The sequence below is a fragment of the Cyrtonyx montezumae genome, unplaced genomic scaffold (genome assembly GCF_038088225.1).
Source record: "Cyrtonyx montezumae isolate F1298 unplaced genomic scaffold, pur_monq_1.0 scaffold_6, whole genome shotgun sequence".
Lineage (NCBI taxonomy): Eukaryota > Metazoa > Chordata > Aves > Galliformes > Odontophoridae > Cyrtonyx > Cyrtonyx montezumae.
In genome coordinates, this window is record NW_027072067.1 from 5,768,043 (window position 1) to 5,783,758 (window position 15,716).

General features: G+C 35.2%; 1 protein-coding gene across 1 annotated transcript in view; it reads right to left on the reverse strand.

The window, feature by feature from the left end:
- The window catches only part of CACNA2D3 (calcium voltage-gated channel auxiliary subunit alpha2delta 3), a 392,330-nt gene that overhangs the window by 21,790 nt on the left and 354,824 nt on the right, over nucleotides 1-15,716 (reverse strand). The window contains exons 31-33 of the mRNA XM_065749768.1: nucleotides 13,716-13,786; nucleotides 4,600-4,675; nucleotides 1,585-1,637 (exon numbers count right to left, since the gene is read on the reverse strand). Of these exons, the coding sequence (XP_065605840.1) occupies nucleotides 1,585-1,637; nucleotides 4,600-4,675; nucleotides 13,716-13,786 (200 nt within the window). The remainder of the gene's footprint in view (nucleotides 1-1,584; nucleotides 1,638-4,599; nucleotides 4,676-13,715; nucleotides 13,787-15,716) is intronic.

The following is a 15,716-nucleotide window of genomic DNA, read 5'->3' on the forward strand; positions in this document are numbered from 1 at the left end:
CTAAAGAAATTAGATTTTTCAAATTATCCCACAGAATGTTTTCAGCACACTGCACTGACTGCAGTTCGATGCCGTTAATCCCACTTTAAATAGAAGCTAATGCAGAACTGAAATTCATGTGGCTAATGTAAGTCTGGGGTTATCAACTTCTGCTTCTGTTGTATCTTACCACCGGGAATTTATTCCAAAATAAACCCTATCAATAAATCAGAGATTTCCCTACTGCTGAACTACATTCTTATTCTTATCTGGTGACCATAAAAATTCTCAGTGCATGGCAGCACACGATATTTCTATTGCTGAATATTACTGAAAACTCTTCTTCAAAATGTACTGTGTTTTGGCTCTCTAGTAAAATACCTTAAGATTGATAACTGCCCCGGATACCATAAGGGGAACAAATAAAATAATTCATCCCATTACTTCTGTATTTTAAATAAAATACACATATATACATATATTTCTAGAGCAGAAAGACTGATTTAACCAGTGTATAATCAGCTCAAATTAAACGCATAGTGGAATGCATTTTCTCCACTAAAATATACAGCAATTTACTCTGGAGAATGGACTGAAACATAACGGTCTATCAGTTAGTGTAACTGTAAAGAATGTAAAACCAATATCCAGTTTATCATAGGAACATGAAACTGCAAGCTTTCTAACCACAGAAAGTTCCTTAATTTTTTTGGCGTTATTATGGTTTGCATCAAAGTCTTATTTTAACGCGATTTATTTTCCTGATATTTACTTTGAGCACTGCTATTAAGATCAATCTCTGCCCTCTGGCAATAGCCATCCAGTTGATTTTCCTTACCTTTTATCCCAAATTCTCAGGGAAGTTCATATAATTTGCAATTAAAACAAACTGACTACAAGAAAAAAGATTAATTCTATTTCAATGGAGATAAAATTAGTTCAACCTGCAACTCTGCTCTCTGATAAACACAGTAAAACAAATATGATACATTACAGGCTTCCTCTTCATACAGTATTTCATTGACAAACTTTCTTAAAGGAAATGCTTCTTTTATAGTAACTTCAGTTTTTAGAAGAATTAGACAAGGTAAAAATTGAATACAGTTTACAGAGTATAACTTATCTGGCATGTACTGTAAAGGGTCCATCTCCCAGAAATTTAGGAAATGACAAACACTGCAAAGAGTCATTCTAAGTTTGCTGCTCTCACAGCAGCCTACCCAAGCAGCATTACAACCAGACACTCATGTGTATATATAATATAATAAATAACTATTAGTAATATTCAACAATAATACATTTGGTTTGTATATTGAAATATGTTGGACTTACTAAGCAAAGACATACAACACACAGCTAGAAGACCATGAATAACATAATAAGTGCAACTCGTGCCTTCACATAGCTGGGATTTTCTCAGATATTAACAGTGCTAAATTGGACTGCAAAAAAATGGAGAACTATTATAAAATGTAAAATAATAAAACCAAAATAATACAATATATGTAAAAGAGAAAAAGCACAAATGTTCATTAAGCAGTAAAAAATACAAGTACTCATTAATTTGTTCAAATATTCATTAAACTCTTGAAAAAAATTACTTACAAGACAAGCTCTGTCATAATCCATTTTACTGCAGCAAAGAAGGCATTATAAGGCTGAAGAGAAGCAACTTATTTAATAAAAGGGCATTTATGTCTTAACTGAATTCTTCATGTAAAAACAATGCTATGAATATTAAAATGCATGGATAGCATGAAAAAAAAAACACAATACTTTTGTTATGAAAGAAAATATACCTTTCTGCCGAATACTAAAATATACAGCAATGAAATTTTCTTTTAATGTGGTTGGTCGGACACATGGATTATCAGCTGGAAAAGGAAAGATTTGCAAATGATTCTTAAATATTTAACCTCTAGGGGTTCCTATTTCCCAGGCTATTGCTGGAGGAAAAGCTCTGGTGGAAAATATGAGCTTTTCTTAGGCTGCAACTCGCAGACTTGCCTCTCTATAATGTAAATCTCCATTCATTATCTCAGACTAATGAGACTAGGAAAAGCTTCTGTCATGTGAAATTACCTAAACTAAGTCATCTGTGTCATTGTGAAGGCCCACTTTTAAGCACTGAATATAATTTCCAAGATCCTTCCCTTTCTCTTTTATTTTGCTGGGTTACAACAAAGCAAATACTTTTGGAATTCTGTGTTTACAGTACTATGAATAATACAGATAAATAATAACATTTTTGTTTATTTTTTAAAAAGGAATATCCATAAGATTATTGATTTATGAGAGTGTATTGGTGTACGAAAGTGAAAATTTCACTGGCATGAAATTCTCAAACCAGCAGAACGCAGTCCAGGGCAGTCAAGGTTTTCACCAATTAAGTACTGTCTTACAAGAGAAGGTAAAAAAGCTGTAAGTCCTACCTAGGAATAAGGACAAAGCAAAATTTCAGCCCTGTGGGACATCCTTTTTATTTTCATTCCCAAACAGAAAACTTGAATTTTCTCACAGAAGTAATTAAATATTTTGTTGTTTACTTTTTTTCTGATAGTATCGAGTTATATAATGTAAAATAACATGTATTTATTATTTGTAACTACTATACGTAAAGTATACTATGCATTACCAAAATGTTGCTTACAATATGAGAGCTGAAAGAAAATGAAATAACTCTTTAAATGTATTGAAGAAAATATTTCAAAATCATGACTACAAAATCAAAAAAATAGTTTGAATTTTAGTGGGGAAAGAAATCATAGCTAGAAATTCATTCTTATGATATTAGATTTTATTAAGACAGCCTTTCACTTCAAAGCCTGTTTCCTCAACAACTGCAACCAGTTGTAAGACAACTGTCACGTGGTCTTCCATACCTATACTCCACTTCTCTGCTGTTTACAGCATGAGTGTCAGTTTTGCAACTTGTTAAATATTCTCAGTCTCTATATCTATTCCTGTGCTTTTACAAACGTAATTCTCAAATAGAATGATAAATATTTGTGAACAAACACGTTCCTTACATTTATGGCATGCTGCCCAATAACTTAATCTATGTGTGCAGAACTGCGGAAGTAAAACAGAAGAAAGAAAAAGAAAATACTTTTAAGGAGTCTGTTTCTATCTGTTTTTGTTTTATTTTGTTTTGTTTTTACATGTTCTTTTTGAACTTTCTTTGCAGTCACAGTTATTAGAAGTGACTGAATGAACAGAAAAATAGGCAACTAACCAAAGCTGTGCCCATCTTTCTTTCTGAACTTGACATAAACTCATTTGAGGAGTAAAAGAAGAGTTTTCACATCTTTAATAAAAAAAGGAAAGGACGTGCTGGGAGTACTCGTGCACCCTGAGCTGAAGCCCCAAGTCCCAGGATGGAAGGTTGTTGTTAATAGTTTTAATACATTCTAAAATTTTTGTGCAAATGGGAATCACAGTATCCTGTACTATTTCACCAGCAGTGTAAGTCTCATTGCACAGTCCAGTGCTTCATGGTATACCACTCTTGTTTCAGGTACAGACAATAGTGAATAAGTCTGGAAAGTGCAGTAAATCCACATTTGTATGTATCTGAAAAGCACGAGGGCATCTAAGCGCAGAAATGAAAACATCCCAAAAATACTAAACAAATCATAGATGCTATATATTTATAAATATTAGTGAGTTGCCAGAAGTTTGATATTTCCTCATCAGTTTAAGTAGGCAGGCTAATTTTGTCTAGTTGGACCCCTGATTATTTAAAAAATAATATCAGATAACTTTTCCAGACTGGTTAAATTGCAGCTGTATTTTGCTTTGCATAATTTTTCATGATAAAACTACCATGAAATAAGTTCCAATTTTAAAATGCAAATATGCAAAATCTACAGTTTAGCTATTGCTTTGACAGTTCTGATAGCACTATGATAAACAGAAACATATATAAATGATTATAAAGTGTCCCTGGAATTATTGATTAGACATGATTTGGAAAGAAAGATTTGTTATCCTTGCTAGACCTGGTTTTATTCCAGTCAGGCCTTGCAAAGGGACAAGGTTTGTATCCAGAGCTGATTGTTAGACAAGGGCTTAAATAAACATTGACATTTTATTTTAAAATATATCTTCTTCAAGTACTGTGAAAAAACAATCAAGCAAACAACAACAACAAAAAATTAAAATAATTCAGATGTATACTTTGCCAATGAACCAATTCTTTCATATATTTATAAATACATATGTGTATATGTATACATAAATTTTAAATTTGAATTCCATCATTGCATGTGTGTATGCATTTACACACAGAACAGACATGAGTGATTCGTGCTCTCCAAATTCTATAGCCAATTTCAAAAAATCCTGAGGAGGACTCACATGCTGCAATGGACATTGTAATGGAACAACAGACAGAAATGGTGGTTCGGTGTAAAAATGATTGCATAAGTATTTGAACTTAAATATGCTTGACACTTCACTTTGGTTTATAATGAACCATTCCTTGTACATACTATGATAAACACGAGAGTTTTAAGCATTCCAAATTAAAATAATGTGCTTAGAATGACCATGAAATATTTGCAACAATTTTCTTTGATGAGTGCATGGAAAGGTGCTCATAAAATTCACTGTACTTACGTCCAGTAAGCTATGGGCACTGTCGCTACTCTCTTTGTTTGTTCTACACATGGCCTGGTAGTCATAAAGTGTAATTCTATAGAGAAGAACAGAAAACTGCTTGACTAAAAGGAGAAAATACAATGGAGTAAATGTGGTGATATGAAACAGTCTGCCTGCAAAGTAGATAGAAAAAAAAAAAAAAGAAGGAAAGGCAGCAGGGAAAAGTGGGAAAGGGATCATTAAAGCACATGTTACAGAAAGGAGAATATAGGTGAGAAACTATGTGAAAACTTTGGAAGGATTTTATCAGACCGTAGACCAAAGCAAAAACGTAACTGGGAGAAAAAAAAGGGAGATACACATACGGTGTAACACACAATGAGATAAACAATGCAAGGAAGAGGAGAATATACATTCAACATGATGCTTAAACAATTGGTTCTGGACTGAGATCAGCACATTTAGCCCCAGAAAGTGAAAGAACCTATGCATTTGAGAGGCTTCTCACAACAGACCACTCAAACTCCAGAAAAGGCAAAATGTCACTTCTGCAGTTTTAACATCTCTAACATAACTAATTTGAAAAAATACGCTGTTGCTTCTGAAGATAGTAGTGGAATTTCAGTGTATTCTTGGGACAGACAATTGAGGCAGGTTGAGTTTCCTTCTGCATCTTTTCATGAAGGCAAATATTTCATGTCAGGTACCTGTTGCAATCAACACATGCTAGAAGCCTCCTCAGATGCATAGTAAACAGCAATTTCTTTCTGCTTGTGATTTTACTCATTGACACACTTCAGAGATCTAAATGTAAGATCCAGAACTCAGAGATAGTATATGGAGTTGTGATTATTTCTCTAAATCTGTCCGTCCATAGAACAATTAACAGATTATATTCATTTATAAAAAGAAGTTAACATCGGTAGCAGATGCAAAGAATCTGTAGCTGATAAATTGCAAGGAATGTAGATACATGAATGTTACCAGCTTTATCTGAATATATCCACTAGACTTTTTCATCATCAGAGGGACAGGGGAATGCAATTGGACATACATGTCTTAAAGATGTATGAGATGGGACTTCAACATTTTGCCGTGTGTGCCTTGCTTCTAAGTAAAGAGGAAAGGAGTGCACACAAGTTCAGCTATGGAAGGGATGTCCCAGAAGCTGCCAAAACCTGGTACTGAAATGCATTCAGTACCACCATAAGGCATTCTGCACTGCATGCTATGAAACACAGCATTCTGTACCAACAAAACGTTTTAAACTGTTATGGTAGAAACTGTATACTATTTTTCTGAACTTATTTTCTGACAGCAACCATCACTAAAATCTTTACTATTCACTATATTTTCTTTTTGGCTTACAGGCAAAATATCTAAATATATTGGATCTGCAGCTTCAGCTAAGCATTTAGTACTTGATCATAGAGCTTACATCATTCATTTCATCTTACATTCAAAGTAGAAATGGCTAGGAAGCCATTGTTTTGTGGACTGGCAGAGAGAGGCACATGGTAGACAAACGCATAACTAGAGACCTAAACATGGGTGTAAGTTGAACACTGACCATCTTTGGCAGAATCACGCCCACAGCCAGATCCGCGCACACAGATCTGCCAAGACAAACAGAGCAGTACATGGTGTAAGCTGTGCTGCCTCTATGGCAATGCAGTAATACACCACTTTCCCTAGCATTTTTTTCTTTTCTTTTTTCTCTTTCAGCCATGGTCAGAAGAAAGCCCCCGTAAGGTAATCTCTACAGCTTGCCTTTCCAGTCTTGGTTGACTTGACTATTTTATTGTTCTCCTGTTAAGAATTCTGCTGTATGTTTGCATGGACCTTCTGGTGGTGGTAGCAAGAGATAAGTGCACATGCAAGCTAGTGTAAAAATGTTAACGTGCTCTCTGCAAGGCAGTCAAAGAATTAATACATAGATGAAACGGTCTCATCATTCTTAAGTGCTACAAGTTGAATAGCATTCAGCTTTGTCTTTATTCTTTGCAAAAGGTTTCACAATAATTTTGGTGAGCATTCACTTGGTATTGGAAAATGCAATCATTTTCTCAACTTTCAGATCATACACTAGAACCACTTGGTCAATCTGTGAATTTAATTATCCTGCTAAGAAGTGTTAACCAAATACCATTATTGCGCACCGATATTAAATGTTTGGAGAAGGTTTTCTCCCCTTCCTCAGTATTTATATCTGTTAGTATTAAAGTTAAGATGGAATAAATAGTTTCTTTAAATGCTCTAAATGCTTTAAATACAAAGGACTGAAGTTTGAGCTCAGAAAAAATAATCAGAAATACAAACAGTTTTATGCCACAACATGCTAAATATATTTTTTGTATTATTGTACTGTAGGGAGGAGACAAAAATCTAGAATTGTATTTTGAGCAACTAGAACAAAAGGTGTTAAAATTTGTGTAGTTAAATAAAACCTCATTTAAAAGGGAAAAAATACTAAACTTCTGAGTGATTGAGGAAAAGAAGAGTTGTAAGAAAAATCTCAACAATGGTATGGAACCCAACAAAGTTGCTGTTTGGAAGTGCTTGAATATCATCTATGGATGATAAAACAAGCTTAGCAGCAGTAAATACTTTTGAATGTGTTGCCACCATGAAGATTCTGGTTCAGGAAGAAGTTTGGAAAAAAAAATAAAAAAAGAAAATAATAAAAAAGGGCAAACCTTTAGAAAAGTGCATGACAGATGTAAAAAAAACCTGGGAGAGTTGGAAAGAGTTCTAGTCTTTAACCAAGTACTCCGATGTCAGTGACTTTCAGAGTGGGCAGCTTCCACACCTCTCTGAAAGTTTCTAAACACTACTTAAACTACTGTAATACATAAGGTACAAAATATACCTGCCAAACAGTATTGCCAAATGATCTTACAAAGACTTGATTCTTCCATGCTAAAAACAAAAAGGAATTTTGCACTACACTTCAAAGATCTGTGGACGAAGCCCATAGCCATGTGGAAATCTGAACACTACAACATATTGAATCAATTCTAGACTCTCTGTCTCTATGAATGGTATTGAAGCTCAGTATAAACGAGTTCCAAGGCATTAACAAATTCAAATACAGTTTTGCTTTGTTTTGTTTTTATACTTGTAATAGTAAGAGCCTTCCAGCCTTATTCCTTCTAAAGGCTACTATAGTACTGGTAGTCAAAACAGTACTCCAGGACACTGTAGCGCTTCTGTGTTCAGGTGTTGTTTCCAGAGTGTTATTTTATTGCTAATGTCTTTGAGATTTTACCAAATAATCTTTCCTTCATTCAGACAGACTTAACTCACTGTTGCAGAAAGAAAGGCTTCCAGATTACCCTTTTTGTAGTGATTGCATTAAGGTTTTAAATAACTCTTTGCAGCTACCCATATCCTTTTCAACTGACTATACTTAGCGAACATAATTGCCTGCTTCCCACAATCTAATTTTAAGCTCATCTAGATGCCCAATTCTATTCTGTGTATTACAGCACTCCACAGGACAGCTTTGCTCTTGCTAAAGACGAGACTGCAGCTTTCTAACATCCCCATGCTGCTAACTTCCACCACTTTCACACCTCATCACTGAAGTCTGCACAGGAATTGCTTTCAACATCAGATAAAGGACAAATCCAGGCTATGTGAAACTATCTTGACTTGTGGAAGATAACTTTCTGAAAATTAAATGAGGTGTACGACTTCAGGAGATGAATATATGGCAGCGATAAACTTTTTATTCTTTATATATTGGAATATAGCAAATTCCAGTCTTGTACTCTGCAACAAGAAAGTGCAAATCTAGTTCAAGAAAATTAACCTTGTGAGACCTGCCAGCAGTATGGGCTATAACAACAGATGTATCCTATTGCTTTCAGCTAGATTTTCAGCATACCTATGGATTTCTAGGTGGTAGTGTGAAATATCATCACTGATAACAGCTGAAAGATTTTCAAGGTAAAACTTTCAAATACTTCATCATCAGTTCAAGATAGTTGGATTTTTTCATATAATGTATGTGAATAATGCAATTCTTGTCATGGAATAAACATAGGAAAGGAAGTGCATAAAACAAGCATAGGAAGCCAATGATAAAGGAATTCCTAACTTTTGATGCTGTTGTTTCCCAGTGGTCTGGGAGCTTCTGGTGGCAAGTTCATTAACTCAGACAGAAGATATTTAGCCTGACACGTATTCTTGGAAAGAGGAGGAGGAAGGACAGTACTGAATATTGCAAAGAGCAAACTAGTGTCTTAAGTCTAGAGAGGATTCCTGCTGGAAGATAGCAGGACAGCATATTAATTTCTTCACTGCTTCTTTACTGGTTGTCCTTTCATTTGCAAGTCATCAATATCCAAAAGCAGTCAAACTAGTATTTTTCATCACCAAAGAAATGAAAAAAAAAAGCTTAAAAATGAATCAGAGCATTTTGAGAAAATGAACTTGTCATCACATACCTTGTTTTTTAATTCAGTTACTCCTAGCTGACAAAATGCTGCAGAGCATAATGTGTATAAAACCCACAGTTCAGCCTGCATTTCAAGCTTACAAAATGACGATTCATTTACACTGTACATGTTTAAGCTTCTCCTTAGGTGTGTAAAATGATCCCAAAATATCAGTACTCTCCATGAATTTAGTAGTAATATTCACAGAGAAGTAAATTCAAACTATACACAAACTGTTCTGAGACATTAATTTTAGATATCACAAGGACAAGATAGTAGTAGAAAACATCCACACAGCAAGAGGAGACTTTCAGAGCATGAATACAAGATGTACATCTGGCAAATGTGAAAAAAATCATATCTAGTTCCCTGTCATTGGTGATGACAAGAGGGCAGTGAAGTGTGTTATTTTGTACCTATAAGCAGCATGCAGCTAGAAACAAGGTCTGTTTGTAACCCTACACTAGACAGTCTGCTATATTATTCTCTTTGACAGCAATTTCATTGATGAAAATTAAAAGTCACTCTTTAGAGCAAAATAATTACATATCATTCATCTAGAAATTGAAGAATCGGTATGTACACTTAATAAGTGCTCTGTAGTGCAGATGACAGTTAATACAGCAGATAACAATAACGTTCAAATGGAAATTAATTGCAAAGTTCATAATTTTTTTTACCAGGACATATAGTGAAACTACAGTTTTAAACTGTGAGAGGATAGATTTAAATTGCATATACAGAAGACATTTTTCATGATGAGTGAGCTGCGACACTGGGACAGATCACCCAGAGAAGCTGTGGGGGTCAGATCACTAGAGATGTTTAAAGTCAGGTTGGATGGTCTTTGAGCAATCTGACCTAGTGAAAGATATCTGTGCCCATGTCAGAGGGGTAGGACTACAGGATCATTAAAGGTACCTTCCAACCTAAGTCATTCTGCTATTCTGTATATTTATGGGATATATCTTAAGCTTACTTTTACAAAATAAATCACTACTAAATACAGAATCTTTATAATCTACACTTATCCAATAACAGATTCAGTAAACCCATGTGGAATTGTTCCTTTACCCTAGAACTGATCTTCTCCAAAATATAGACCTACATTCAGATAAACTGTCAAACAAATATAAAATGAATGTCATTATAATTTAAAGGTTAAAGCAGTAACTATAGAAATAAACATGAAAATAAATACAATTTCTAAATATAGCAGTGTCCCTTTAACATATTCCCAAAGTTTCAAGAATATTTAATTGAATCAAATGCTTAAACAAGACAAAGCGATTAAAATAAACAGAAAAATATCCTTCATTTAGAGGCTGCACTGCCTCAGTGGGAGTTAGCAACCTGATCAGACAGTTACTGTTTTCATAATTTGGCTTTAAGAATGTTTTGCTCTTTTGGAGTGGCTTAGCAAAGGGTTTTGAGTTTTTGTATAATCTTATAACCTGGAGGCAAAACACTTGTTAGGTTTGAAGTATGAAGTGAGTCAAGTCAGGGAGATGAAAGTCAGCCTCTATGTGAGAGCATTTAGAGAACACAGGTGAAGGATTTAAGCTACACTGTGCCATAAGGGCATAAATACTATACATTATTCACTAGGAAACAGAGGATGAAAATGGAAGAAACCAGGGAAGCTTTCAAAGCAACAAGAGCTTATTAGAATGAGCCTTAACGTCTGGAAAAGCTGAAGCTTGGAGATGAACCAAATCAGTCAGCTATCCTGACAACACCATGAGATACCAAAACACAGATTTCTCTTCTGAAACCAAGAGGATGCCCGGTGGAAGCAAAACTGTTAAGAGGAAATGATGCTGCTTCCATTTTTGTCTTATAGAATTGTTTAGCTTTCCTTGTACTGGAAAGTACCAAGGTGTTTTCAAATCAAGAGATTCAATTTTCTATTACAGATTTATTAAATTCATTTATTTGGGGATCTCTTTACTTTGAAGGCTCTTGATTTTCCTAATATTATTATTTTTCTTTATATTTTCATGCTTTGAGACATTTCCCCCCCCCCTCCCCCACTATTTTTACATAAGCAAAGCACTGAGGAATCTGTAGAGAAACATTTTTTTCTGCCATGTGAAGGAGATACTTTTCCATAAGCACGTCTTAATTTATTTAATAATGAATTTAAATTATGTTTTAACTATTTAATTGTATGCAATATTCAGGGTATAAGGTAAACATTATTTTGCTAAAAGAAATCACAGAATGTCACGTTGCTGTAGAGACACTGATACCATTTTTTCCTCTAAATATAAAATCCATAAACTAAGAAAATATACACACGAATATACATAAATAGAATTCAAAAGAAGTACTGAGTTTAAAGAAATTAGGGAGGAAAGGAGGTATTTAAGTTCACTTTAAAAAATAAACAGCTAACACAAAAATTGAATTTCATCTTGCTGCAGGTTGAAAAGAAATATAGTCAGGACCAAACAACCCCCTTTTGTTTAACACCTCCAGCTCAGTCCTGAAAAGAACTTCTCTATCCCTCCAAATGAGTGGTAGCTGAGTGAACTCACAAAGAGTTACTTCATTCCTTTTGTGGCAAGAGAGCCTGAAAGCCAGTATGAATCTGCGAAGTAGCAGCATGTATCTGTACTCCTACCCAGGTTATTGGTAGCAAAGGAAGAAAGGGCTTCCATCCCCACAGTTATGGGGCATGTCAGGAAACACTTCTGCAGAAAAGATCAGGCACTGTGGAAACCTTCTACTTCTAAAACAAATGAAAAAGGAGCACGACCAGATCTGAGAGGGCAACGTTAGGTTTATTTCAGCTGTTGGTTGGTAGATTTCATAGAAGAAATGCACTACAAGGAAGAACTGGCTCTGGAATAAAACACTAAGATCAGAGATTGGTGTCTCATTTTGCCTTCATGCTGAGAGCAGCAACGACAAAGGTAATTGTATATTCTGTTGTGCGTTGATACATTTTACCACAGCACCATTTTTTTTTCCTCTTATTCCATAAAACAAATAAAAATTGGAAAAACAACTTAATAACCTTAAAAATACAGTACATGTGCCCGAGTTGTTCATTAGATTCAGCTAGGATTTTTTATTTAAGTTGGTGGAATTATTTACTTTAAAGGTCTCATCCGGCACAGCTCAAAGACTGTTTTCTGTTGCTGCACTGAGCTATCTGCTGTACAGCAGGAAAAGCAGGTGGCTCATTTAGTGCAATTACACCACTTTGATTCTCTCCCATTTTTAACTGATTGGCAATGACCAGTTTATTGTGCTTAAATAATTAGCTCGTTGTGTTTACATGTCTTTAGCTTGCAGCTCTGTTTCATGGAGCCAGTGGATTCGTTATCTGTAACCCCCTCACAGCTCGAGACCAGAAAAATCCTGAGCCAATGATCTGTCAAATCGGTGCCCACCGCAGTTTAGGTGGAATACGCAAGCCGTACAAGTTTTTGTTTTCTCAATTGAGGTGCTTACCACCATGAAGTGTTCAGTAAGATACACTGTTCGAAAGCTTTGCTAGGCAGGACAAAACAAAATGGGACAAATGAAAGCTTTATCCTTTGATTTTAGCTGTATTTTTGGTTTGCATTAAAAAAAAATTCTTCAGCTCTTGTATAAACAGATCTTTCCATTGTAGAGCTCATTCTATAAATAGGTATTACTTCACTTCCTTTTACAGCACATGTTAAGAATGTAGTGCTAAACACATAAAGGTTGCTACCCTCAAAGATCGAGGATGTGGGATGATTCAGTGAGTGCTAGATCTTTCTATTTCAGGTCAGTCATTTACTGGGAGTGGTATTCAGCTATAATGCACAAAGTAAAAGCTTTCTGCCTGTAATACGCATAGAAAGCTTTCTGCCTTTAAAAGAGCTGCTTTACCCAGGAAGTACACAAACCATCTGTTTTGAAAGCCTCTGTGTACACCATGCATGCAGTAGCTACATTTGGTGGCTGATGGGAACAGCGATGAGCCATTTTTTTATGCTAGAAATGCACAAGAAATTAAAAGTGAAAAGTGCTATGCATATGGAGTGCACTTCTGTTCTTGCACGAGTTGAAAGGGGACAAAGGAATAAGGAACTGATCTTAGGACGTGTGAAAGCCATGAAGGCTTCGATCCTGAGTCACAGGCTTAAAGGGAGAAGTTTTATTTTCCAGGATGCTTAATTTACTTCAATGACGGCACATCAAATCACCATTAGTTTTACTGTCATCATGATAGTAAGATTAAGTCAATAGTCACAGAAATGTTCAAAGGTCAGTTAACATGTGAGGCAAAAGAATTACTGTCAGAAGACTTTTAGAATAGTAGGGCATCATTCACTCTGTGACTTCAGCTATCTCCAACTTTTTACAGGTCAAGATGTTTAATGCTGCACCAACGATTTTCTCCAGAGCCATTTAAAACTGTTCAGTAGTAGATATAGACTTATCTCATCTCCACTCGAGCACAGTGGAATCATGAGAGGCACAAGGTTTTAGCATCACAGTTCAGTAAAGAGGGAACTCCCTGTAGGCTGTCTCCAAATGACCAAAAAAGTTCATACAGATAAAAGTTATAATGAGAATCTGGCCAAGCTGTCAATTTTGGCCTTCTTTTATATGACTTTGGTTTTGTTTCATTTCGCTGTTTGGTGTTTGGTTGTTGGTTTTTTTTTATGCAACATTTTGTAAGAGATAAAACATTGATTTAATTCTTACCTCTTAAAAGATCCCATTGATAGTAATTTGTTCATCACAGCACCTTCAATCTCCCCAAAAAAGTTACCAGTCTGCAAAGGAAAAATACAAAAAATTACCAGACATAGAATATTGCAAAACAAAAATGGATGTAATTTAAACTGGCATTATCTGGGATCTGACAAGAGTTGGTTTGACAGATACATAGATAGGTTTTTAGGACTACTGCAACATAAAAACTGAAGAGGACTTCATAGTCATGGCAAGTTATACAGATTAAATTATTACCCCTGAGCAGATGTGAAAGCTTATACAATAGATTGAGGGACATTATATAACTTCTAATATTGGAAATAAAAGCCATCCTAACCTAAAGCTTGCACAGGAAACACATTAATCTGATTACAAACCCTTGTGATTAAAATGTGACTCAAAAAGATATGAACAGGTTGTGAGAGGATTTCATAAACAGTCATAAAAAAAAAGCATTGTTTGTAATTCCTGCATGACCTGTTTAAGGAGACAGAACAGCACATCTCATCAGTCCTAGAAACTGTAACTTCATTCAAAGTCATTTTATACTTAAAGCCACTCAGCCTGATTAATTACTCATTTTGTTCTTGTTCAGTAGATGTGGACTAATAAAAATAAATCTCTTTTGAGAAAGCAAACATTCACATTATGAATTTGGCATGTAATATGCAAGTGACTCCATTTTCTGAAGCCGTTCATATCGATTCAAAAATCTTGTTTTTTCTAGATTGGGAAGACATTTTCTCATCTGAGAACCTCAGCTCCCATAAGGATCAGATATGTTCTCCATCGCATTTAAAGGGAGAAATCCCACAATTTATTGGTGGAAAGGGCACTACTCTCTCAAATTGCACAAATTCCATTGGTTTTGTATGAACTAAACCCCAATTCCATTACAAGGAACTTACTTGACCTCAAGTATGCACCTGGGAGTTTGAAGGCAGAGAAGTTACAGCCCTAGCCAAGAAAACGCATTCCTCTACCTAAAAAGCAAGTATTGCCTTTTTTTCTTTTTTAAACTCAGGGGAAACTTGGAACATTTTCCAAAACATATGGATGTGCAAAATCTCCTAGAAACAAGAGGAACATTTGTAGTTTATATGACTAAAAATACTAGCTTCAATAGACCTAGTTGACTGATGAGGAAAGATTATCCTAACTATGGGAGAGGCAGTCAGCTAACATTGAAAAGCCCAAGCCATAAATGACTAGTATAACCTTAGATAGCAATAAACATGATTTATTAAGTTATGCTTCAGTCTTATAAAGACATTTCAATGACAGTTCTCTCCACAAAAGCTCCATTTGTAAATGCTAGTTCTCCCCAAAGTAGTAACACCCAGACAATTGTTATTTTTTAATATATTTGGATTTAGTGGTAACTCAGATGAAGAATTACAGTGCCCCAGGACAAGATTTTTAGAGTAGTTCAGGCCATTTCTGGCAAGTCCAAAGAAAAGCAACACTGAAATAAGCCCAGAAAGGTGTGTGACTGAAAAGGCATCATCCCACTTCCCTATTCCTTCCTTCCCCAGCAAATAAAGACTGCATACATACACATATATATAGATAGATATGTATGTGTAAAAATCATATACTGTAATTATCATAATATTACTACAGTGTCACATAGATAAATTGGATCTATCTGTGGCTTGGACCAGTCCTAACTAATGTTTAATAGCAATTAAGCAGCTAAATATTTTGCAGGAGCTACCAGTGCTGGATATGGCAGAACCAGGAATTAGCACCTTATATCATGACCCAGCAGGAAGGTTTTCCCCCTATGTATATATACATCAGGAGGCAGTGATATGGAGCAAGAGCCCATAGATCTTCCCAGTAGGATTCTTGAAAAATCTGCATTTTAATCACCTGTTTCCTGACATTCTGTCAGCAATGTATGATTCTCAGATACTTTTCCTCTTGCTCAGAAAGCAGACATGCTAGTTCAGCTTTTAGACTCATATACAATTGATGTTTTACCAG